The sequence below is a fragment of the Oryctolagus cuniculus genome, chromosome 1, assembly GCF_051225735.1.
Source record: "Oryctolagus cuniculus isolate XC-2025 breed Fujian yellow rabbit chromosome 1, ASM5122573v1, whole genome shotgun sequence".
NCBI lineage: Eukaryota > Metazoa > Chordata > Mammalia > Lagomorpha > Leporidae > Oryctolagus > Oryctolagus cuniculus.
Window position 1 is genome coordinate 65,236,982 of NC_142867.1, and position 25,075 is coordinate 65,262,056.

A 25,075-nucleotide genomic window follows, 5' to 3' on the forward strand; every position below is an offset into this window, starting at 1 on the left:
GCTTACAATGCAAGGACATTTTCTCAAAATTCCAGAAACACCAGATTGAAGAAAAGTTTTCAGAAATCTTTGTAATAAAACCCTTTCTACTACTATGAGCTTTTCCAAATCAGCAGTTAGAAACCGATGGATGAACTGATCATATTAAAGTTGTCCACTTTTTCCTGTGTAGCATATTTTTTAAAAGAGCTGTTTGTTACTGTTATTGCAAAAACAAGTATGTATTTAATGATTAATATTTAGGAAATATAAAAGGAAATGAAAATTACTCCTATTTCCATAACCTAAAAATAACTGTTGTAAATTTGCTTCATTGTAGCCTTTACAAATAATGTAGTAGGAATAGCTAATATTTACTGTTTGCTTACTATGAGCCAGCACCATGCTAAACTTTATATATCGTTATTGTAATTCTAGCAATCTTTTTTTTTTTTTTTAAGATTTATTTATTTATTTGAAAGAGTTACACAGAGAGAGAAGGAGAGGCAGAGAGAGAGAGAGAGAGAGAGAGAGGTCTTCCATCTGCTGGTTCATTCCCCAGTTGGCCACAACAGCTGGAGCTGCACTAATCCAAAGCCAGGAGCCAGGAGCTTCTTCTGGGTCTCCCAAACAGGTGCAGGGGCCCAAGGACTTGGGCCATCTTCTGCTGCTTTCCTAGGCCATAGCAGAGAGCTGGACTGGAAGTGGAGCAGCTGGGACTTGAAACGGCACCCATATGGGATGCCAGCACTGCAGGCGGCGGCTTTACCCACTATGCCACAGTGCCAGTCCCTATCAGTCTTTTCTTTAAATATTTTACCAAAGCACATTTTTACAGTACTGTTTGCTTGCTTGCTTGCTTGCTTGCTTTTTTTTTACAGGCAGAGTAGACAGTGAGAGAGAGAGAGAGAACAGAGAGAAAGGTCTTCCTTTGCCGTTGGTTCACCCTCCAATGGCCGCCGTGGCCGGCGCGCTGCAGCCGGCGCACCGCGCTGATCCAAAGCCAGGAGCCAGGTGCTTTCTCCTGGTCTCCCATACAGGTGCAGGGCCCAAGGACTTGGGCCACAGCAGAGAGCTGGCCTGGAAGAGGGGCAACCGGGACAGAATCCGGTGCCCCGACTAGGACTAGAACCCAGTGTGCCGGCGCCGCAGGCGGAGGATTAGCCTATTGAGTCGCGGTGCAGGCTTCATGCTTTCTTTTTAATTAAAGATTTAATTGATTTGAAAGACAGAGTGACAGAATGGGGGGGGGGGTAAGAGAGAGAGAGAGAGATAGATAGAGATAGAGATAGAGATTTCATCCGCTGGCTTACTCCCCAGATGGTTGTAACAGCCAGGGTCAGGCGGGCAGCCAGGAGCTTGGAACTCCATTCTAGTCTCCCACATGGGTGGCAGAAGCCCAAGGACTTGGGCCATCTGCTTCTGCTCTTCCAGGATTGGAAGCAGAGCACCCAGTTCTTGAACCAGCCTTGCAACATGGTATGTTAGCATTGTGACTGATGGCTTTGCTCCCTGCACCACAACACCAACCTCCATGCTATTTTATAACTTGGTTTTGATTACTTAGAAGTGTTCTGTGTCATCTTTCTGTGTATTCTTTTACTTATTTACTTGATAGGTAGAGTGACAAAGAGACGGAGAGACAGATCTTTCATCCACTGTTCACAACAGTGAACAGTGCCCACAATTAAATGCCCTCAACAATGCCCACAACAGGTCTGGGCCAGGCCAAAGCCAGGAGCTGGGGACTCTACCTGAGTTTCCCGCATGGGTGACAGGAACCCTAGTACTTGGGTCATCTGCTGCCTTCCCAGACACATTAGCAGAAAGCTGGATTGGAACTCAATCCCAGGCACTGTGATATAGGATGTGGGGATCCCAAGCCACAGCTTAACCTGCTGTACCACAATAGTCACCCTTATGTCATCTTTTAAAATCTACATAGTGATAGGCCCAGTGTTGTGGCGTAGGGGGTAAAGCCACTGTGATGCTGGCATCCCATATTGGAGCACACCAGTCTAAGCTTGGCTACTCCAAATGGAGTTCCAGGTTCCTGGCTTCAGCCTGGCCCAGCCCTGCCTATTGCAGCCATCGGGGGAGTGAATCAATAGATAGAAGGTCTCTTTCTTTCTCTGATTCTCATTCTATCTCTGTCACTGTACCTTTCAAATAAATAAATAAGTATATATATATATATATTTTTTTTTTTTTGACAGGCAGAGTGGACAGTGAGAGAGAGAGAGAGAAAGGTCTTCCTTTTGCCGTTGGTTCACCCTCCAATGGCCGCTGCGGCCGGCGCGCTGCGGCCGGCGCACCGCGCTGATCCGATGGCAGGAGCCAGGAGCCAGGTGCTTTTCCTGGTCTCCCACGGGGTGCAGGGCCCAAGCACCTGGGCCATCCTCCACTGCACTCCCTGGCCACAGCAGAGGGCTGGCCTGGAAGAGGGGCAACCGGGACAGAATCCGGCGCCCCGACCGGGACTAGAACCTGGTGTGCCGGCGCCGCTAGGCGGAGGATTAGCCTAGTGAGCCGTGGCGCCGGCCAAATAAGTATATTTTTAAAAAGCTACAATGCTTCATTCTATGACTTTACTGTCATTTATTTTTCTAGTTTTTTATTACTGTACGTGCAGGTGTTCCCAACTTTATGATTTCAAATTTTTATAAGTATACTTGCAGCTAAACTTCTACTTAAGAAGGTAGGAAGAAATTGTAATACATGTGTTAAATAGAATTGTTGGGTTATAGAGTATGTTCTAACTGACCTCTGTTAAACTGACTTGTGGAGTTATTCATTGCTGTACATTTCCTCTGAAAAACATACTGTGTGGTGCCCACAGTGCGTGTGTTCATGTCTTACGAGGTCTTCACTATTGCGACTGCATACTTCTACTACTGAAGATCATGTTGAATGCTTACCATAAGGCAGTTGTAGTGCCAGTTACATTATTTGTGAAATTATGTAAATTTATTTTTATTTTAGTATTTTCATTTTTAACATTCCAATTTTAAAATTATTAAACAACTCATAGCATCATAAGGTAACTCATCTTCTACCCCAGTGACTTAAATTGTCATCTTTATTTGATATATAAGATTAATTCATTGATCTGTTTGTTCTTTTGTTATCATTAAGCTCAGGAATAGATCTTTAGCTTTGGAATCTGACCTAGATTTGTATACTGGTTCCTAACATGTGGCCTTCGGAGATTACTCAGTCTCTTCTTAGGCCTCAGTTTGCTCATGTGAAAAACAGGAATCATACCTAACAGATTTTTGGGAGGTTACTTGAGGTATTGTTTATTACCTGTAAGGTACATAGTAGGTATTTATGGGTGATAGATCCCATTCCCGTTTTCCTTTAACAAAAGTTTGGACTTACGGCCACTGCCTGCAATACCGGCATCCCATATGGACACCGGTTCAAGTCCCAGCTGCTCTACTTCTGATCCAGCTCTCTGCTGTGGCCTTTGGAAAGCAATAGAAGATGTCCCAGGTCCTTGGGCCCCTGCACCCACGTAAGAGACCCGGAAGAAGCACCTGGTTCCTGGCTTTAGATCGGTGCAGCGCTGGCCATTGTGGCCATCTGGGGTGTGAACCAGCAGATGGAAGACTTCTCTCCCTCTCTGCCTCTGACTCTGTAACTCTGCCTTTCAAATAAATAAATAAGTCTTTAAAGAAAAAATTTGAACTAAGAAGATAGCTGGTATGGTCTTTAATCTATTAATTCCTAACATTTTGTAAGAAATAGGTAGTTCAGACCTAATTTCTTTTTAAGGCTAGGCACTGGGGATAAGTAACACAAAGTCCCTGTTTCCTTTAGGGACAGCATATTAACTGAGAGGATATAATACAATATAACAAAGTTTCTCAGCCTCAGTACTATTGACATCCTGACCTGGGTCCTTCGTTATAGGGCACTGTTCTATGCATTGCAGGGCACCTAGCAGCATCCAGTACCTCAACCTGTAACAGGCCACTGTCCCTCCTCCCTGCATCTTGTTTCCAGACATTGCCACATATCTGCTAGAGAAGGCAGTCACCCTTTATTTGTATTGGGTGCTGACCATTACAATATGTGAATATAGTGCTGAGATATTCTCAGGAAGGAAATGATGAGTCTCTTGTGAGGGAGTTGGGAAAACCTTTGGGAAGTAGGTCATTTTTTTTTTATCATTGATGGTGCCTTTTTGCTATTTCTCTTTCTCTTGTGTAAGTTTACTAAGAGATGATTCATCCATTTATTAAAATTGAAGGATCTACAATTAAGTTAACAGTGCTTTTATTCTGAGGAACCAAAATAAAGAAGAAGAGTCTTAAAATGTTACAGATTTACCTAAATATTCCTATAGTTCTTGCCAAATATCTTCATTATGGCTTAATTGACATACAGAGTGAAAATGGGAGATTAGATAATTAAAGTCACAGTCTACTTTTCCTTAATTTAGGCCATGTGGGAGTCAGTGTTGCTGGGAATATGTCAGACTGTCTATCCCACATTTCTGAAATACTTGCAACTGGATGTTTTCTTTTAATGCCATTTAATAAAAAGGGTATACATGCAGGAAGTGATTGCTGATACTGGAACTGCAGAAGTGAATCTGAGAATTCTGTATTACTTATTCTGAAACATTTATATCTATATATCTGTACATAGATATATATGGAATCTATATGGAAGTATTTTTATTCTTCCTTGAATTCTAGTATGTATTGAAGGGTGTTGTTTATAAGTAGGTTTCTAAGAATTAGGAAAGATACTGCAAAAAAAAATAGCAGAGGGTAGAAACTATGAAAACAAAACGGGGACAGGGAACGTGTTTTAGCTGAAGCAGGAGACAACAGATGTTTATGGGAGCGTTGTCTTGTTCGGAGAAGTAGATGGCATTGGCTCTGGTCTTGTGGGGAAGTAAGTGATAATAACTCATCCTTCACATCAAACACGTGTCTTTTGTATTGGGAGGCATAGGCTTGAAGATGTCTTGGAAGAGTGTGGAAAAAGGGAGGGTTATAGGATCTGTCACAGAAATAAGAGTAATTCCTTACTTACAACATTGGTTGTTTTGTCTTTTGAACAGATAACATGCCTGGACATTTCCAGTGGAGGAGGCCTTGGTGTGTCTTCTAGTACTGATGGGAACATGAAGATCTGGCAGGCTTCCAATGGAGAACCCAGAGTAAAGAATTTGGATATTTAGGGTCTTAGACATGAAGGGTAGTTTGAGAAACCCTGATGGGTCATGGAAGGAAGAGTGGCCCATGCTAAAAATGTAGGGTCACTGGACATGCATTGACTTCTGTTCTCCCATTTGTTGATTATAATACCATTCTCAAACTTAGTGATTTCGCAGATCAGAGTTGGGCTGGAAGAGTTGAGAAGCCAGGCCAGTGAATATCTGAGTGGGCCCTTGACTGAGCTGCCTTCAGTGATTGGTTTCCAAGACTGAGCTGTTACACTGAATATATGACTGAGCCTGCAACCTACATAGAGGATTTTAAGGAAAGAGAAATTTTAAGTTCCCAGGCCTCCTCAGCTCCTTATTCCTAGAACTAGACTTAGGAGTGGATGTGAGAGCAAGGGAATTCAGTTCTGTAACATTTTCGCTAAATCCCAGGAAAGGGAGCCAGCAGCTCTTAGAACACTACATGGTAGACAAATGAACTTAAGATATCCTTTGGACATCCTTCGTTAAATCTACCATATGGTTATAGTATGTAGGTATTTCATAAGGGACCAAAATGTGGGAAGTGAGAACATTAAGGGATGGACAAGAGAACTAGCATGGAATTTTCTTTTGTTTTTCCAGAGAGTATTGGAAGGACATGTGTTTGATGTGAATTGTTGCAGGTTTTTCCCATCAGGCCTTGTGGTTCTGAGTGGGGGAATGGATGCCCAGCTCAAGATCTGGTCAGCAGAAGATGCTAACTGCGTGGTGACCTTCAAAGGTCACAAAGGAGGTATGAAGGGTGGCTTCTCCCAAAGGCATCCCTAATGATCCCCAGAGATGAATCACTGAAAAGAGAAAACAAAGCTGGTTATTCACAGACACACAGGTAATTCATCCTCTGGCCGTTTCTGATGAGCTGCTGTTTCCCCAAGGGCCAGAAATTTCTTTGCTGTTCAGTCATGATTGCTATCTAGAACTAACAGTCTTATACAAATAGTTGTTTTCTACAATTGATAAGAAAAAAAAAATATTCCTCAGGATATCATCTACCTGTATGCTGAGAGTAATGAGAGAGGGAGGTAGAGATAAGTGCCTACGTTTTCTCATTAGTCCTTGGGCTGAGGGGACAGTAAAAGCAAGGGGGTGAATGGCTGCATCACCGGACATCAGAGATAGATCAAGATAGAGCTGTGATTCCCATGGGTTTAAGTCGCAATTTATATTTACAGGTTGCACTGGAATTGGGAGTGGTCCCAGGAATTGAACCCAGTTACTCATATGGGTTGTAGGCTCCCAAATCCTAACTGCCCTGCCGGACACCCACTGTTGCATGGAGTCACTGTGTTGCACTGTCTTCTCTTCACTTGGACTTCCTTTCTTCTTTATCCATTTTAGGTATCCTAGATACAGCCATTGTTGAGCGGGGGAGGAATGTGGTGTCTGGATCTCGAGATGGGACAGCACGACTTTGGGATTGTGGGCGCTCAGCCTGCTTGGGAGTCCTTGCAGACTGTGGTTCCTCCATCAATGGAGTGGCAGTGGGTGCTGCAGACAACTCCATAAACCTTGGCTCCCCAGAGCAGGTGCCCAGTAAGTCAATGATGATACATGAGCCTGTTTTGTTTAAGAAAACCCTCATCAGCATTTGCTTAGTTTCTCCTTTTTTCCCTTATCTGTTCCTGCTGCCATTTCTATTTTCACTACAAGATTAATATTTACTATTGCTCTTACATTGTTGTTGGTTTGGAATTGACAAAGGAAGTATATGTTAAGATCAGCTATTGCCTGAGAGAGTGCCTGGGCCCCTGCACCCATGTGGGAGACCTGGAAGAAGCTCCTGGCTCCTAGCTTCGGATCGGCACAGCTCCAGCCGTTGCGGCCAACTGGGGAATGAACCATTGAATGGAAGACCTCTCTCTTTCTGTCTCTCCTCTCTGTGTGTAACTCTGACTTTCAAATAAATAAATCTTTAAACAAAAGTTTTTATTTGAGAAATAGATATCACAGGGAGAGCAGAGAGTGAGAGTGACTCCTGTCTGGCATTTAGTTCACTCTCCAAATATCCCAGCTGGGATTGGGCCAAGGCCAAAGCTGGGAGCTGGGAACAAAGTCTGAGTCTCCCATGTGGGTGGCAGGAGCCCAGTTATAGAGCTGTCACCACTACCTCCCAGGGTCTGCATTAGCAGGAAGCTGGAGTCAGGAGCCAGAGCTGAGACTTAAACCCAGGAACTCTTATATGGGATGTGAGCATCTAAACTGCTAGGCTAAGTGCTTCCTGAACTGGAGCAATCTTTGGAATCATTTCTTAAAAATCCGTGAAGCGTGTGACTCTCCAACTTGAAAACCTCCAGTTGTCCCCCTTTATACCTGTATTGACATGGTAGCCCCTTAGCATGGCCTGTAACACAGCTGCTCTCTGACCCAGGACCCCTCCCGCCTTCTGTCTGCTCTTGCAGCCCAGCAACCCCTCGCCTTTGCCGCCGTGTTTCCTTAGTCTGGAGGGCACTTCCCACCACCATTCACAGGACTGGTTTCCATTCGCCATTCACGTCTCAGTTGAAAACTGACCCCAACGGAGCATTTTTATTTTTTATTTCTTTTCTTTGAATATTTATTTATTTATTGAAAGGCAGAGTGACAGAGAAAGAGGGAAAGATGGAGAGAGATGTTCTGTCTGCTCATTCACTCTCCAAATGGCCACAGCGGACCAGTGCTGTGGTGTAGTGGGTTAAGCCGCTGCCTGCCGTGCCAGCATCTCTTATAGGCGCCAGTTCGAGACCTGGCTGCTCCATTTCCAATCCAGCTCTCTGCTATGGCCTGGGAAAGCAGTAGAAGATGGCCCAGGTCCTTGGGCCCCTGCACCCGTGTGGGAGACCTGGAAGAAGCTCCTGGCTCCTAGCTTCGGATCAGCGCAGCTCCAACCATTGCTGCCAATTGGGGAGTGAATCAGCAGATGGAAGACCTCTCTCTCTCTCTCTTTACCTCTCCCTCTCCTCTGTGTAACTCTGACTTTCAAATAAATAAATAAAAAAAAAAAGCAAAATGGCCACAACATCCTGGGCTGGGTCAGGCTGAAGCCAGTATCCTGGAACCATATCCAGGTCTCCTACATGGGTGTTAGGACCCAAGCACTTGGGCCATCATCAACTGCTTTCCCAAACACATAAACAGGAAGCTGGATTCAAAGTAGAGTAGCTCAAACTTGAAATGGCGTCCCAGTATGGGATGCTGGCATCCCTAGCAGCAGTGTAACCCTGTGCACCACAATACCTGTACTCCACAGAGCCTTTTTACAATTGAAGTTTAAATTTTGAGCATGGGTGTTTGGCACAGCAGTTAAGATGCTGCTTGGGACACCTGCATTGCCTGTCAGACTGCTTGGGTTTAAGTCCTGGCTCTCTCTCTCTCTCTCTTTTTTTTTTTTTTTTATTTATTTTTTGACAGGCAGAGTGGACAGTGAGAGAGAGAGACAGAGAGAAAGGTCTTCCTTTGCCGTTGGTTCACCCTCCAATGGCCGCTGCGGCCGGCGCACCGCGCTGATCCAATGGCAGGAGCCAGGATCCAGGTGCTTTTCCTGGTCTCCCATGGGGTGCAGGGCCCAAGCACCTGGGCCATCCTCCACTGCACTCCCTGGCCATAGCAGAGAGCTGGCCTGGAAGAGGGGCAACCGGGACAGAATCCGGCGCCCCGACCGGGACTAGAACCCGGAGTGCCGGCGCCGCAAGGTGGAGGATTAGCCTATTGAGCCACGGCGCCGGCCTAAGATTTATTTATTTTATTTGAAAGTCAGAGTTGCAAAGAGAGAGGTCTTCCATCCACTGGTTCACTCCCCAGTTGGCTGCAACGGCCAGAGCTGTGCCGATCCGAAGCCAGGAACCAGGAGCTTCCTCCAGGTCTCCCACGTGGGTGCAAGGGCCCAAGGTCTTGGGCTATCTTCTGCTGCTTTCCCAGGCCACAGCAGAGAGCTGGATTGGAAGTGGAGCAGCCGGGTCTTGAACTGGCACCCATATGGGATGCGGGCGATTCAGGCCAGGGCGTTAACCCACTGCACCACAGCGCTGGCCCCCTGGCTCTGCTTTCAATTGCAGCTTCCTCCTAGTATACACCTAGGAGGCAGAAGGTGATGACTCAGGTAGGCGGGTCCTGCAAACCATGAGGGAGACCCAGATTGAGTTTTGGGCTTCCAGCCCTGCCTGTGCAGGCATTTGGGGAGTGAACCAACTGATGGAAGATCTCTCTCTGTCTCTATATCCCTTGAAGTTAAAAAAAAAAATTGTTTAAAGTTATCCTTCCATTCAGTCTCCCACCGTGTACTCACTTTGATACATTTTCCTGTTTCATTCACTTTGTACAATTCACTCGTCTCTGAAAATATGCTACTTGTTTATTTACCTATAGTCTTTTTCCACTAGAATCCATGAGAATTAAGGGCCTTGCCTGTTCATTGCCAGTTCTTAGCCCTAAAACAGTGTTGGATACATAGTAGACCCTCAATAGGGTCCTCCTGATTCTAAGAGCTTTGAGGGCAGAGAGTATCTTCGTTCAATGTTGGATCCCTAATGTGGTATCTCACTACATTACAAACTTTGTGTGTGTGTGTGTTTAAGATTTATTTATTTATTTGAAAGAGTTACACAGAGAAAGGAAGAGAGAGAGATAAAGATCCTCTATCCCCTGTTCACTCCCCAAATGGCCTCAGTGGTTGAAGCCAGGAGTTAGGAGCTTTCTCCAAGTCTCCCATGTGGGTGCAGGGACCCAAGAAGTTGGGCCATCTTCTGCTCCTCTCCCAGGCACATTAGCAGGGAGCTGAGTTGGAAGTGGAGCAGCCGGGTATCGAACCAATGCCCATATGGGATGCCAGCATTGCAGGTACTCACTATACCACAATGCTGGCCCATGGTGTTTGTTTTGTTTTGTTTTGTTTTGTTTTTTTGACAGGCAGAGTGGACAGTGAGAGAGAGAGACAGAGAGAAAGGTCTTCCTTTTCCGTTGGTTCACCCCCCAATGGCCACTGCGGCTGGCGCGCTGCAGCCGGCGCACCGCGCTGATCCGAAGCCAGGAGCCAGGCGCTTCTCCTGGTCTCCCATGCGGGTGCAGGGCCCAAGGACTTGGGCCATCCTCCACTGCACTCCCTGGCCACAGCAGAGAGCTGGACAGGAAGAGGAGCGACCGGGACTAGAACTCGGGGTGCCAGTGCCACAGGTGGAGGATTAGCCTATTGAGCTGCCGCGGTGCCGGCCTCCATGGTGTTTTTAAATTTGAGTTTATTGGGGATACCTTTTTTTTTTTTAACTTTTATTTAATGAATATAAATTTCCAAAGTACAGAATATGGATTACAATGGCTTCCCCCCCATAACGTCCCTCCAACCCGCAACCCTCCCCTTATCCACTCCCTCTCCCCTTCCATTCACATCAAGATTCATTTTTGATTTTCTTTATATACAGAAGATCAGTTTAGCATACATTAAGTAAAGATTTCAACAGTTTGCTCCCACACAGAAAAATAAAGTGGAAAATACTGTTTGAGTACGAGTTATAGCATTAAATCTCAATGTACAGCACACTAAGGACAAAGATCCTACATGAGGAGTAAGTGCACAGTGACTCCTGTTGTTGACTTAACAAATTGACACTCTTGTTTATGGCATCGGTAATCACCCTAGGCTCTTGTCATGAGTCGCCAAGGCTATGGAAGCCCCCTGAGTTCACTGACTCTGATCATATTTAGACAAGGCCATGGTCAAAGTGGAAGTTCTCTCCTCCCTTCAGAGAAAGGTACCTCCTTCTTTGATGACCCATTCTTTCCACTGGGATCTCACTCGCGAAGATCTTTCATTTAGCTTGTTTTTTTACATATAGTCAAAATCATTCTTTTAATTATATTTGAGTTCTGCAGATATGTACAGTTGTATAAATACCACAGTGAAATATGAAGCATAATTGTTTTAATAAATCACTGACACAACATACTCAGTCAACATCCATCAGTATTTGTGCTTTGTGGGCACTGCCAGCCGACTGGCTGTTACTAACATAGCTCATCTATTGTACAGGTGAACGAGAGGTTGGAACAGAGGCGAAAATGCTGCTGTTGGCCCGGGAAGATAAGAAGCTTCAGTGCTTGGGACTACAGAGCAGGCAGCCGGCAAGTGGTTCCTATTAGCTATTTGAACTCTGAGGCACCCTGGGTCTCTCAGATTCTTGAAAAGCTGTTTTGGAAACATTTCTGCTTGTTCCCGCTGTTCACGGCACGGGTGAGAGGCAATATAGTGTAGAGATGAAGAGCATGGGACTCGGAATAGGCACAACATATATCCTAGCTCTTCTGCTTAGTGGTTGTCATGGTGGATAGGTTGCTTAGCTGCTCTGCGCCTCAGTTTCCTTATCACTAAACTGGGCGTAATGGGACTTACCTCACTGGGCTAAGTGATTAATTACTGTGCTGTTTTGCGAGCTCACTTTCCCTCCCTGGTCCTCTGTGTACCCTCTGTAGAGTAATGTGGTTGGATCGCTTTCTCTTTCTGGGGCTTTCTACTTTTAAGTAATGTGGAGAAATTCTGATTTAAGGACTTGTATATTCAGAGTTCTCAATTATAATTAGTGAGCAGAATATGTTATAGAAGAACTAGCCAGATTGTCCTCCTTCATCCCCTGAGGCTTTGCTGGGCAAACTGTGCTTTTAGCTACACTTGGTCTTGCCTGAGATGAGATTTTTAAAATGTCCTTTTAGCACCCATTGTCACATCCAGAACAGCTCCAGTGATTTGGTTTTGACCATAGGTTTTGTATTTCCATTTTGTCTTATTACTTACTCCATTGTCTGGTGATGTTTTATTTGAGAGGCAGAGAGAGACCCAGAGACAGAAAGTAGATGGAGAAAGAGAGATCCCCTTTGCTGGTTCACTTCCCAAATGTGTACAGTGGTCAGCTGGGTCTGTGCTGGGGTGAAGCTGAGAATTTGAACCAGGTCTCCCACGTGGGTGGCAGGGACCCAACTATCTGAGCCATCACCTGCTACCTGCTAGGGAGTGCAGTAGTGAGAAGCTGGAATTCAGAGCAGAGGTGGGACTTGAACCCAGGGAGTCTGATATGGGATGTGGAGTCTTAGCCAGCAGCTTGATCACGAAGGCAAATGCCTGCCTTGGTCATCACCAATTTTGTGCTAATTTTCATGTTGTCTTTTATTTCCAAAGGGAAATCAGGCATTTTGTTTTTTCCTTTCCCTTCTAGAACCTTAGAAGGAGATATGATCATAAAGAATAAGTGAAAATCTAATAATTTCTCTTTTCAGATATTTGGAGAGAATTGTGGTTCCTTGCATTGCCACTTTATTTGTTTCTTTTCTTCTAAAGTACCTTACTGCAAAAGGCTTTTGGAAGCGTCATGGAGCAAAACTTAAATGTAGGAATGCAGGTGTTTTCTCAAATAGAGAGTTATAATGAGGGAGAAGGATTTTTGGTGGCAAGGATCTTTGGAGTCAGTGTGTTGAGGGGTAGGCGTTTGAAAACTGCAGCCTCAGAATTTGGTATTACATAAACTGCTTAAGTCATCAGCCAACCTCAGGTTTCTGATATCTTCAGAGTGCTTCCTTCTTAGTGGTGAATGCTTTATTTATTGTTCAAGAGTATTTAAAAGGAGAAAAAAGACAATAGTATTTCTAAAAATAGTAAAAAAAAATTCCCTTTTTTGGTGTCTGTTTATTCCTGAAAACAAATTCATTTTTTAATAGCATCTTTGTCTCCTGCTTGTTCCCAGGTTTTCCTCTTTGTTGGCTCAGATGCCTTCAACTGCTGTACTTTCCTCTCTGGCTTCTCACTATTGGCTGGGACACAAGATGGAAACATTTATCAACTGGATGCAAGGAGTCCAAGGTGAGTCACCATTTGTTTGCATGATGCAGGTCTTATACAGAGTGGAAATATTTTTTTGTCTTTAACATTGACTTAGCCTGGCATATGGTGACTCAAATCAAGGTTCTGTTTCTCCATTTATATATAGTTTCTTTGTATGAATTGTCTGATTGTTCTTATTACACTCAGTCATACTGAGAGGTAATTTGATTTCTACTGTTGTGATTGTCCAACTTTAATGATTGCTCTGGAAAGTAAGCTTAAATATGAACTGACATTTCATTTTAAATTATCTAGAACTTTTAACTTTAAGCGGCTCAGTAATTTTCTCTATATTGGACCTGGGCTAGCCCAAGGCTGAATGTTCATTTTTGGTTCAAGTAAGCCAACTCTGATTCCTTTTTTGCAGTCAGACCTGTCTGGATCTTAAAGACATCCAGAGAGGATCATTCAGCCTCTGTGCTACAGAACTTCGCAGTTTATACTCTCCCTTCCTCCTTTTATTTCTTTCCTTTGTTCAGCTAATACTTACTGAATGCCTCTGCGGTGGACTCTGCCTTTGAGACACCTGGAGTCTAGTGGAAAGGTGCCCAAGAGGAAAAACCTTGTGCTGCAGCGAGATCACTGACCTGCCAGGGCTGTCCCCAGGAAACTGAGGAGGCACCAAGCAGAGGGAGAGGAATGGGTGCTGCAAGGAGATGGGAAGCCTTGGGTCTTGTTGAGTAGCAGTGTGCAAGTAAAGAAAGCAGAGAAGTATGAAGGCAGTGACAGTGTGGTGGTACATCAGCTTGACAGGTGGAAGAGGAAAGACAGGTGGAAGGTGAGGTTAGACGGGAAAGCAGGAGCTTTGCTTCCCATCCTCAGGAGTTAGGACTTTGTTCTAGGAGCAGAGAAGAGATTCCAGGAGGGGTGACTAACTTACACCTTTTCTTCCATCATTTTAGTTGTTTTGTTTTTGCCTCCATAGAGGTAGAGAATCTTTGAACACTATTATAAAAGCACTCTTACACTTGTATATTACATTGATTCTCACTCATTTTTCTGGTTAAGTCCTGACAATTTTAATACTTTAAAACTGGTCTTAATTCTATGTGTGAAAAGATTATTGTTAACATTATCTTCAGCCCATGTCAGACCTCCCCTGAAACTCTAGGTTTTGATGGTGACTGAGTTCATGTTCAGAGACATGTCAGGATTACTTCAAGGAGGTTTTGAATAACTTCCTTGATCCTGTTTGTCCTGTTTCCTTTTATGTGATTGGTACTATATGTTGAATGTAGTCAATTATTGCTTTTGAAGAAAAAGTATAAAACTGCCCCTCTTACTCTGACTCCTAGGGCTCCAGTACAAGTCATCCACAGATCAGGAGCACCAGTTCTGTCCCTGCTGAGTTTCAGAGATGGATTCATTGCTAGCCAAGGTGGGTCCAGGGCCAATTAAAAGAGATGGTTCCATCTAGTTCAGTTCATTAAATATAGTTGTAAATGACTGATCTGTGGCTGGATTGGGCTATAGTCCTCCATGATTCTTTGACATATTGTACATATCACAAAATGTTTATCACCATATGTTGTAATCATCTATGTCTCCCTATAATCCAAGCTCCTTGAAAGTAGTGATTATGTTGTGTTCATCGTGTTACCTCAGCATGTAGTTCAATGCCCAGTGTATAGTAGATGCTCATTAAACATTAGTACAGCAAATGGGGCAAGTGTTGTGGCACAGCCGGCTAAGCCACCATTTGAAATGCCTGCATCCCATGTCGGGGTGCTGATTTGAGTCCTGGTTCCTCTGTTTCCCATCCAGCTCCTTGCTAATGTACTATGGAAGGCCTCAGATGATGGCCCAAGTATTTGGGTCACTGCCACCTATGTGGGGAACCCAGAAGAGGCTCCTGGCTCCTGGCTTCTGCCTGGCCCAGCCTTGATCCCTGCAGCCATTTGGGGAGTGAACCAGTGGATAGAAAATTTTTCTGTTTCTTCCCCTCTTTCTCTCTCTGTAACTCTGACTTTCAAATAAATAAATAAATAAATCTTTTTAAAAAATCCTTTAAAAATAATAAATATACATATCTTTAAAAAATTGTTAGAGGGGCTGGTATTGTGGCATAGTGGGTTAAGCCACCACCTTTGACACCAACATCCCATATGTGTCCTGGCTGCTCCACTTCTTATCAGCTCCCTGCTAATTGTCTAAGAAAAGCAACAGGGAGTCAGAGTGGTGGCGCAGTGGGTTAAAGCCCCAGCCTGCAGCACCAGCATCCCATATGGGCCCCAGTTCGAGATCCAGCTCTCTGCTATAGCCTGGGAAAGCAATAGAACATGGCCCAAGTCTGTGGGCCCCTGCACCCATGCTGGAGACCCAGAAGAAGCTCCTGGCTACTGGCTTAGGATCAGCTCAGCTCTAGCTACTGTGGTCATTTGGAGCGTGAACCAGTGGAATGGAAGACCTCTCTCTCTCTCTCTCTGCTTCTCCTTCTCTGTGTTACTCTGACTTTCAAATAAATAATTCTCTAAAAAAATAAGTATTGGTAAAATGTATATAAACAAGAAGTTGGTAGTTTCAAATTATATTCAAAAGTAAAGTCAGTAGAAGAAACTAAAGAAACTTGGCAGTTAAATCAGTGTGTGACCTGGGTTGGACCCAGGTCATTAAGGAAAGACTGGTGAGATACAAATAGAAAGTGTGGAGTAGTGGACCAATATCGATGTCTTGGTTCTGACAAAAGTAAGATGCTAACATTTGGGAAAATTCAAACTGAGGGACATACAGGAGCTTTTTATACCATCTTTAACTCTTCTGTAATCTAAAACCATTCCAAAATACAGCTTTAAGAAGCAAATACGATCTTTAGCAAGGATAAAGAAATCAAATCAAGGATGCAGCTTGTTTCCCACTTTGGGCTGTCTCCTGCCGCGGATGCCGGCAGTTGTCCTGGAGATGGCTGCAGCAGGTCTCCCGAGTAACAGAGGACGCTGTAATCCCTGTAAGAATGAGGCCCATTTCCTCAGGAGCAGCCCACAGACTTACCAGACCCAGCCCTGACAGTTTTGGACTTTTGGGACGTAAACCACCAGATGGAAAATCTTTCATATGTTTGTCTCTGTGTCTGTCTGTCTGTCTCTCTCTCTCTGTGTCACTCTGCCTTTAAAATTAATTAAATAAATAATTTGAAAAAAGACTATCAGGAACCATATTTCCGTTCACTATAAGGAAATACTTTTCTTCTGTAAGAATGAAGCTGCCTAAGTGACCCAGACTCTGGAGATGGACAAACATAGGCTGGTTGGCTGCTGGTTGAGAAATTGGACATAGATGATCTCTGAGATCCTTAGGAACTCTTTCATTATGAGTGAGGAGATTGAAATTGACAGATGAACAATATTTTTTATTAAAGATTTATTTATTTATTTATTTGAAATGTGGAATTAGAGAGAAGGAGGGACAGAGGGAGATCTTAAGTCTGCTGGTTCACTCCCCAAATGCCTGCAACAGCCAGGGTTGGGCCATGCCAGAGCCAGAAGCCTGTAACTCCATCCAGATCTCCCATGTGGGTGCAGGGGCCCAAGCACTTGGGCCATCTTCTGCTGCTTTCCCAGGCCATTAGCGGGAACCTGGATCAGAAGTGGAGCATCTAGAACTTGAACTGGAGCTCATATGGGATGCTGGCATTGCAGGCAGTGGCTTGACCTGCTGTGCTGCAATGCTGGCCTTCAGAGGAATAATTTTTAAAAACCTTTTACTATAGAAGTCATTAAACATATCCAAAGTAGAGAGAACAGCATAAAAAACCAGTTGGACCCACTATCTACCTTCAGCTATTTTCAGTGTGTAACAGTGGCTAATCTTGCTATACCCATTTCGTTGTAGTCCCCAGCCATCAAATTTTGAAACATATAACAAATATATTACTTCATCTGTCAGTTTCTCTGTATGTATCTCTAAGAGGTTATGATTCTTTTGTGGAAAAGGTTATTGTTACCAATAATGCACACAAGTGGGAAGTATTACCTCTTGTGACTGCACACTGGAGTATGGATTGACAGATAAATTTGGAAAGCAGTTTTTCAGATTTCCAGAGGGTTTGAAAAAGTTAATTAATTTTGATTTTTTTTGTGGTCTTGTACAAAATCATGATCTCAAAACAGAAAAAACTTTAAGACCTTCCTTTAAGCAGCATGCTTTCCACCGTGTAAAACAGAAGTCTGCATTAAAATGATTAGTGGTAATTGATTAAATGATTAAAATGCATCAAAATATTAGTGGTAATTATCTTCAATATGCGTGATTTTTAATCTGTTATTTATTTGGAATGCATTTTTTTTTCACAATCAACTCATTTTTTATTTCCTTTTTTTAAAAATTATTTATTTATTTATTTGAAAGACAGAGATAGATCTTTAATCTGCTAGTTTATTCCCCAAATGCCAACAACAGTCAGGGCCAGGCCAAAGTTAGGAACCAGGAACTCCATCCTGGTCTGCCTCATGGGTGGCATTGGCTGAGCACTTAGGCCATCATCTGCCTCCCAGGTGGATTAGCAGGGAGCTGGATCAGAAGCAGGGTAGCAGGGACTTGAACCAGCACTCCATTATGGGATGTGTGTATTCTAAGTGGTGGCTTAACCTGCTGCATCACAATGCCTGCCCCTAATTTTTTTTTTTAAGATTAATTTATTTGTTTGAGAGGCAGAGTTACTGACAGAGAGAGGGAGCGACAGAGAGAGAGGTCTTCTAACTGCTGGTTCAATCCCCAAATGGCCACAACGGCTGGAGCTGGGCCATTCAGGAGCTAGGAGCTTCTTCTGGATCTCCCTCATGGGTGCAGGGCCCAAGCACTTGGGCTATCTTCCACTGCTTTCCCAGACCATAGGCAGAGACCTGGATCAGAAGAGGAGTAGCTGGGCTATATGGGATGCTGGTGCCGCAGGCAGAGGCTTAACCTACTATACCACTGTGCCAACCCCCCCTATTTTTAATATGTAACTTTTATGAGAGCATGTTATACTTTTTTTTAAATAATTATTTATTTTATTTGAAAGTCAGAGTTACATAGAGAAGGAGAGGCAGAGAGAGAGAGAAGTCTTCATCCACTGGTTCACTCCCCAATTGGCCACAATGGCTGGAGCTATGCTGTTCCGGAGCCAGGAGCCTCCTCCGGGTCTCCCACGCGGATGCAGGGGCCCAAGGAGTTGGGCCATCTTCCGCTTCTTTCCCAGGCCACAGCAGAGAGCTGGGTCGGAAGTGGAGCAGCCAGGACTCAAACTGGCCCCCATATGGGACGCTGGCACTGCAGGTGGGGGCTTTACGTGCTACACCACAGTGTCGACCCCTATACTTTTAAAATAAGTAATAGAACAAAAACTACCTTATTAAGCAAGTTAAAGGTCATCCCAAATTTCTTTTTTTTTAAAGATTTATTTATTAATTTGAAAGTTAGAGTTACACAGAGAGAGAGGAGAGGCAGAGAGAGAGAGAGGTCTTCCAAATGCTGGTTCACTCCCCAGTTGGCTGCAACAGCCGGAGCTGAGCCAATCTGAAGCCAGGAGCCAGGAGCTTCTTCTGGGTCTCCCCCATGGGTGCAGGGGCCCAAGGACTTGGGCCATCTTCTGCTGCTTTCCCAGGCCACAGCAGAGAGCTGGATTGGAAGTGGAGCAGCCGGGACTCAAACCAGTGCCCATTTGAGATGCCGGCACTGCAGGTGGTGGCTTTACCCACTACATCACAACATCAGCCCCCAAATTTCATTTGTCCATTTTCTGTTGGGAACATTCATTCCTTTTACTTTTTTTTTTTTTTTTAATTATTTATTTGAGAGGTAGAACTACAGAGAGAAGGAGACAGAGAAAAAGGTTTTCCATCTGCTGGTTCACTACCCAAATAGCTACAACTACTGGAGCTGGTCCAGTTCAAAGCCAGGAGCCAGGAGCTTCTTCTAGGTTTCCCACACAGGTGCAGGGGCCCAGGCGCTTGGGCCATCTTCCACTGCTTTCCCAGGCCATAAGCAGAATGCTGGATTGGAAAAGGAGCAGCCAGGACATGAATCGACACTCATATGGAATGCCGGCCCCATAGGTGGAGGCTTAGCCTGCTCCACCACAGTGCTGGCCCATTATTTTATTTTATTTTATTTTATCTTCTTTCCGTTGGTTCACCCCCAAAATGGCTGCTACGGCAGGAGCTATGCCAATCCAAAGCCATGAGCCAGGTGCTTCCTCCTGGTCTCCCACACGGGTGGAGGCGCCCAAACATTTGGGCCATCCTCCACTGCCTCCCCAGTACACAGCAGAGAGCTGAACTAGAAGAGGAGCAGCCGGGACTAGAACCCAGTGCCCATATGGGATGCCGGTGCCACAGGTGGAGGATTAGCCAAGTGAGCCACGGTGCCGGCCCCTCTTAAAACATTTCTATAAGCCGGCGCCGCGGCTCACTAGGCTAATCCTCCGCCTTGCGGCACCGGCACACCGGGTTCTAGTCCCGGTCGGGGTGCCGGATTCTGTCCCGGCTACCCCTCTTCCAGGCCAGCTCTCTGCTGTGGCCCGGGAGTGCAGTGAAGGATGGCTCAAGTGCTTGGGCCCTGCACCCCATGGGAGACCAGGAGAAGTACCTGGCTCCTGCCTTCGGATCAGCGCGGTGCGCCTGCCACGGCGGCCATTGTAGGGTGAACCAATGGCAAAGGAAGACCTTTCTCTCTGTCTCTCTCTCTCACTGTCCACTCTGCCTGTCAAGAAATTTAAAAAATTTAAAAAAATAAAAAAACATTTCTATAGACAATTTTATTATTTAAAACATTGTTGGGGCCAGCATTATGACACAATAGGTTAAGCCATTTTGAGTCCTGGCTGCTCCACTTCCTGTCCAGCTCCCTGCTAATTCACCTGGGAAAGCAGTGGAAGATGACCCAAGTCCTTGCGCTCCTGCCACCCCTGTGGTAGTCCTGGATGGAGTTCCAGGCTCCTGGCTTCTGCCTGGTCTAGTCTAGCCCCAGTTTATTGCACCCATTTGGGGAGTGAACTAATGGGTGAAAGATTCTGTCTCTTTCTTTCTCTCTCTAACTTTTAAATAATTTTTTAAATGTTTTTTAAAAAATGAAATAAATAAGAAAAAATTGTTGAGGGTACGTTTGCAAACAAATGTGTAAGACTGCAGTTGCATTGTCTGTGTCCTCGACAGGTGTCACTAGTCAGGCACTTCCCACTGATCTGCACTTGGCCTTTAAATCCTCCTCAGCCCAGCATCCTAGGTAGTCACTGTAGATCATCATAGTTTTTTGTTTTGTTTTGTTTTGTATCATCATGTTTTATTTTCTAATTATTTGATTCATTAACATATTTTGTAAAAACAGAGGATAACATTGAATGGCACCTTTCCCCACATGCACAAAAGGTCTGTTTCCTGAATTAAGCATATTAGGTCAGTAGACACACTCACACATTTCCTTATGAATTAATAGCCATATTCACAAATAAGTATAGAATGTATCATGAAGAAAAGAAGTCACATTGTATGTGGAAATTAATTTGGAATATTACACTTACTGTGTAAAAGAGTCTTAAGATTCCTTTTGTTATAATTTCTTTTTTTTTAACTTTTATTTAATGAATATAAATTTCCAAAGTACATAGTTAACACACAGTAAAGCTTATTACCATTCTGTGTCTTTAGGCTAATAATACATGTAGATAAAAACAGTGAATCTTTTTAAGTCTTTTGAATGCAACATTCTCTTTAATTATTTAAATTTTCTTTTAGGTGACGGAAGCTGTTTCATCGTTCAGCAAGACTTAGACTACGTCATTGAGCTCACTGGAGTGGACTGTGACCCTGTGTACAAGGTACAGACCCAAGAACACCACGCCTGGGTGATTCTCCCCCTGGGATTGAGAGCTTTGAAAGAACTGAGTCTGGCCACCTTGTGGTCATCAGAGTTGCTACAATTGCATAAGCTGTATGCTGGGATGGAAAGAAATCAAGGTTTTGTTTGAGTCAGAAGTGACTTTGTCACCTATTGACTCCAGAAGCTTGGAAATTATTTCACTTCTTCAATCTGTACTCTTATGTGGAATGAGGAGAATAATGAGATAATGCATATGAAAGCTTTGTAAATGCATTCTAGAAATATTAGCAGTTATTATTTAAAATTCAGGATTGACTCCCACATTTTTATTAGAGTATGAAGAGAAAAACAAAAAGGGAACTAACACCAGACATTGATGTGCCGCATGTTTTACAAGGACTATCTTGTTTAGTGTTTGTTACCATTCCTTGAAACAATCAGTATTATTCCTATTTTTTCTTAGAATTTTTAGAAAGTTACATAATTAATCTGTACCTATAAAAATTCAAACATAAGAATTATGCAGACTTGAAAGTCTGCTTTAAGACCTTTTTTTTTTTAAACTTTTTTTTTTTTTTTTTTTTTTTTTTTTTGACAGGCAGAGTGGACAGTGAGAGAGAGAGACAGAGAGAAAGGTCTTCCTTTGCCGTTGGTTCACCCTCCAATGGCCGCTGCGGCCGGCGCGCTGCGGCTGGCGCACCGTGCTGATCCGATGGCAGGAGCCAGGAGCCAGGTGCTTTTCCTGGTCTCCCATGGGGTGCAGGGCCCAAGCACCTGGGCCATCCTCCACTGCACTCCCTGGCCACAGCAGAGAGCTGGCCTGGAAGAGGGGCAACCGGGACAGAATCCGGCGCCCCAACCGGGACTAGAACCCGGTGTGCCGGCGCCGCTAGGCGGAGGATTAGCCTAGTGAGCCATGGCACCGGCCAAAGACCTTTTTAATTGGGGCCCGTGCTGTGTTGTAGTAGGGTATTCCTCTGCAGTGCCAGCATCTCATATGGATGCCACTTGGAGTCCCAGCTGCTCCACTTTGATCCAGCCCCCTGCTAATGGCCTGGGAAACCAATGGAAGATGGCCCAGGTGCTTGGGTGCCTGTATCCACATGGGAAACCTGGAAGAAGCTCCTGGCTCCTGGCTTTGCATTGGCCCAGCCAGCCTTTGTGGCCATTTGGGGAGTGAACCTGTCTCTGTCTCTCCCTCTCTGTGCCTCTTGAATAAATAATTAAAAAAACAAAAACAAAAACCCTTTTTAGTTCCATTAGTTCCATTCATCTTTCTAGCAGTAACAAGCAGTAACAGTTTTACTGAACTCTTTCAAGACCATTTTTGGATAATGTACATGGTTACATCTTCTATTTATTTATTCACTCATTCATTCATTTAAAAGAGTTACAGAGAGGGAGAGGCAGTGGCAGAGAGAGAAAAGTCCTCCATCTGTTGATTCACTCTCCAAATGGTCACAGTGGCCAAGGGTGGGCCAGGCCAAAGCCGGGAGCCAGGAGCTTCCTCTGAGTCTCCCATGTGGGTGCAGGGATCCAAGCACTTGGGTCATCTGCTGCTGCTTTTCCAAGCACACTAGCAAGGAACTGAATCAGAAGTAGAGCAGCCAGGAGCAGCCAGAAGTCGAACCAGCGCCCAGATAGGATGCCGGTGCTGCAGGCGGCAGCTTAGCACACCATGCCACAGCACCAGCTCCAGCATCTTCTTATTCATGTAAAAATAATACAGTTTTTGTCTTTAGTTTGTATATAAATAGGATCATCCCATAAATATTACCCTGTGGCTTATTTATTTTTCTTTTTTTTGTGTGTGATGTGACAATTTTATTTATTTATTTATTTGAAAGAGTTACAGAGAGAGAGGAGAGGCAGAGAGAGGGAGGTTGGTCTTCTACCCGATGGTTCACTCCCCAGTTGGCCACAACGGCCAGAGCTGCGCTGATCCGAAGCCAGGAACCAGGAACCTCCTCCGGGTCTCCCATGCGGGTGCAGGGGTCCAAGGACTTGGGCCATCTTCTACTGCTTTCCCAGGCTATAGCAGAGAGCTGGATCAGAAGAGGAGCAGCCGGTACTAGAACCGGTGCCCATATGGGATGCCAGTGCTTCAGGCCAGGGTGTTAACTCACTGCACCACAGCGCCAGCCCCTATTTATTTATTTTTCATACAACATCTTGGAACTCTTTTCAGGTAAATGCATACTTTAAAGTTCCTGCATAGTGCTCTGTTTTGTGAATTAACCTGTTATTTCCATCTTACCAGTGAAGAGACTGGAGTCCAAAGGGATGGAGAAAGTTGTACTAGGAAATGCAGTCATGTGACAGCAAACCTGAGCTTAAATTCATTCCAGAATTTGTGCCATTTCCATTATGTTAGTAGTTCTTGCGTTACTTTGAGAAATTGAAGTCCTCCTCAGAAAAAAAGGCTCATATTTAGGACTTCCTTGTATGCAATGTTACATGGTTCCAGGATACCACGCCCATCTTGTACCATTTCCTCCCTGCTTGCATGGTCTCTGCACTCACCCAAGCACTGACAGACAGCATTCCTCTGACACCAGTTAGTTTCTGTATTCTGTAGTCATGAGTAACCGTTGACCTTGGCCTGAGATTTTATAAATATATATTATGGATGTGGTTGTTCACCTGCCTGTTGGAGTCACTGAAGCTTCTCAGACTCCCCTGGACTAATGGGGGTCAGTGACAAGGCTGCATTATTTTTATTTAATTTTTTTAATTTTTTAATTTTTTAAAATTAAAAAAAATTTTTTTTATTTTAAAGGTTTATTTATTTACTTGAAAGTCAGAGTTACACAGAGCGAGAAGAAGTAGAGAGAGAGAGAGAGAGAGGTCTTCCATCCGCTGGTTCACTCCCCAAATGGCCGCAGCGGCCGGAGCTGAGCTGATCCAAAGCCTGGAGCCAGGAGCTTCTTCTGGGTCTCCCACACGGGTGCAGGGGCTCAAGGACTTGGGCCATCTTCTACTGCTTTCCCAGGCCATAGCAGAGAGCTGGATCAGAAGTGGAGCAGCTGGTTCTAGAACCGGCACCCATATGGGATGCCGGCACTGCAGGTGGCAGCTTTACCCACTACACCACAGCACCGGCACCAAGCTTGCATTATTTTAAATGGGAGAATCTTAGGCTTTCTTTGAAATGTGAACTCTTGTGTTCTAGGTAGCCACATGGGAGAAACAGATCTACACATGCTGTCGAGATGGTCTTGTGCGACGCTATCAGCTTTCTGACCTCTGACCCCTTGGAAGGAGAATTCCCAGTTACTGAAATGGATTGAGCCTGATCAACAATGAGCAGAAACTTCACGGGTGCTTCCCCAGGTCCATTTCCCCACAGTGCCTGGGTGCCCCTTGGAAGCCCCAGAAAATCCGCTGTACTGGCCCCCGAGGAACTGTCATCCCTGGACGCGTGAGTCAGAAGCTCCCATTCGCTCACTGCCTTTGCCCCAGCTTCTCCTTGTGTAAACTCAGCCCAGCTGCACAGTACAAATATGTGGATGCTCACAGTTTGTTCTCATACCAGTTATATTAAAAATGTTTACAATGAACAGACAACTAAAGCCATTTCTCTGGAGAAAATAAAGAAAATATGTTTGGAGGAACCTGACTTTGAAAAGCTTTGTTTAATACTCTTATTCCAGCAAAATGCAGCCGGGTGATGGAAGTCTTTCCTCAGCACTCCCGTGACCTGGCTGTCAGGAGGACTGCTCGGCAGTGGCAGGGAATGGCCCAGAGGCAGCAGCCTGGGAGAGTCTGACGCAGCGAGGGTGACCGACCAACCATCCGAGTTTGCCTGCAACTCAGGGACTTTCAGTGACATGGACTTTTGGTATCAAAGCTGGGGCTGGCCCTGCCAGGCCAACAGGGTTGGTCAGCTTAGGTACACGTATAAGTAAGGAAGTTGAATCATCATCAGTGTAAAGCAGTATCAGTATCACCCAGGAACTTGTTGGAAGTGGAGCCAGACCCCAATCAGAAATTTTGTGGATACCCAGGACTCTATGTGTGTGTGTTTGTGTGTTTTAAGACTTATTTATGGGCCGGCGCCATGGCTCAATAGGCTAATCCTCCGCCTGCGGCGCCGGCATACCAGGTTCTAGTCCCAGTCAGGGCGCCAGATTCTGTCCTGGTTGCCCCTCTTCCAGGCCAGCTCTCTGCTGTGGCCCAGGAAGGCAGTCGCGGATGGCCCAAGTGCTTGGGCCCTGCACCCCATGGGAGACCAGGAGAAG

General features: G+C 44.7%; 1 protein-coding gene across 13 annotated transcripts in view; it reads left to right on the forward strand.

Moving 5' to 3' along the window:
* Nucleotides 1-24,448, forward strand: part of PAAF1 (proteasomal ATPase associated factor 1) — a 36,372-nt gene extending 11,924 nt beyond the window's left edge. For 6 of the 13 annotated variants that reach the window (XM_051822387.3, XM_070075173.2, XM_051822393.3 and 3 more), the window contains 8 exons: nucleotides 5,057-5,155; nucleotides 5,786-5,936; nucleotides 6,542-6,736; nucleotides 11,202-11,293; nucleotides 12,904-13,019; nucleotides 14,336-14,418; nucleotides 20,750-20,832; nucleotides 24,007-24,448. In XM_051822387.3, the coding sequence (XP_051678347.1) occupies nucleotides 5,120-5,155; nucleotides 5,786-5,936; nucleotides 6,542-6,736; nucleotides 11,202-11,293; nucleotides 12,904-13,019; nucleotides 14,336-14,418; nucleotides 20,750-20,832; nucleotides 24,007-24,084 (834 nt within the window). In that variant the 5' untranslated portion in view covers nucleotides 5,057-5,119 and the 3' untranslated portion in view covers nucleotides 24,085-24,448. Of the gene's footprint in view, nucleotides 1-5,056; nucleotides 5,156-5,785; nucleotides 5,937-6,541; nucleotides 6,737-11,201; nucleotides 11,403-12,903; nucleotides 13,020-14,335; nucleotides 14,419-20,749; nucleotides 20,833-24,006 lie in introns of all 13 variants that reach the window. The other 7 variants (XM_089330685.1, XM_089330682.1, XM_089330696.1 and 4 more) reach the window with 2 other exon arrangements.
* Nucleotides 24,449-25,075: the final 627 nt, after the last annotated feature.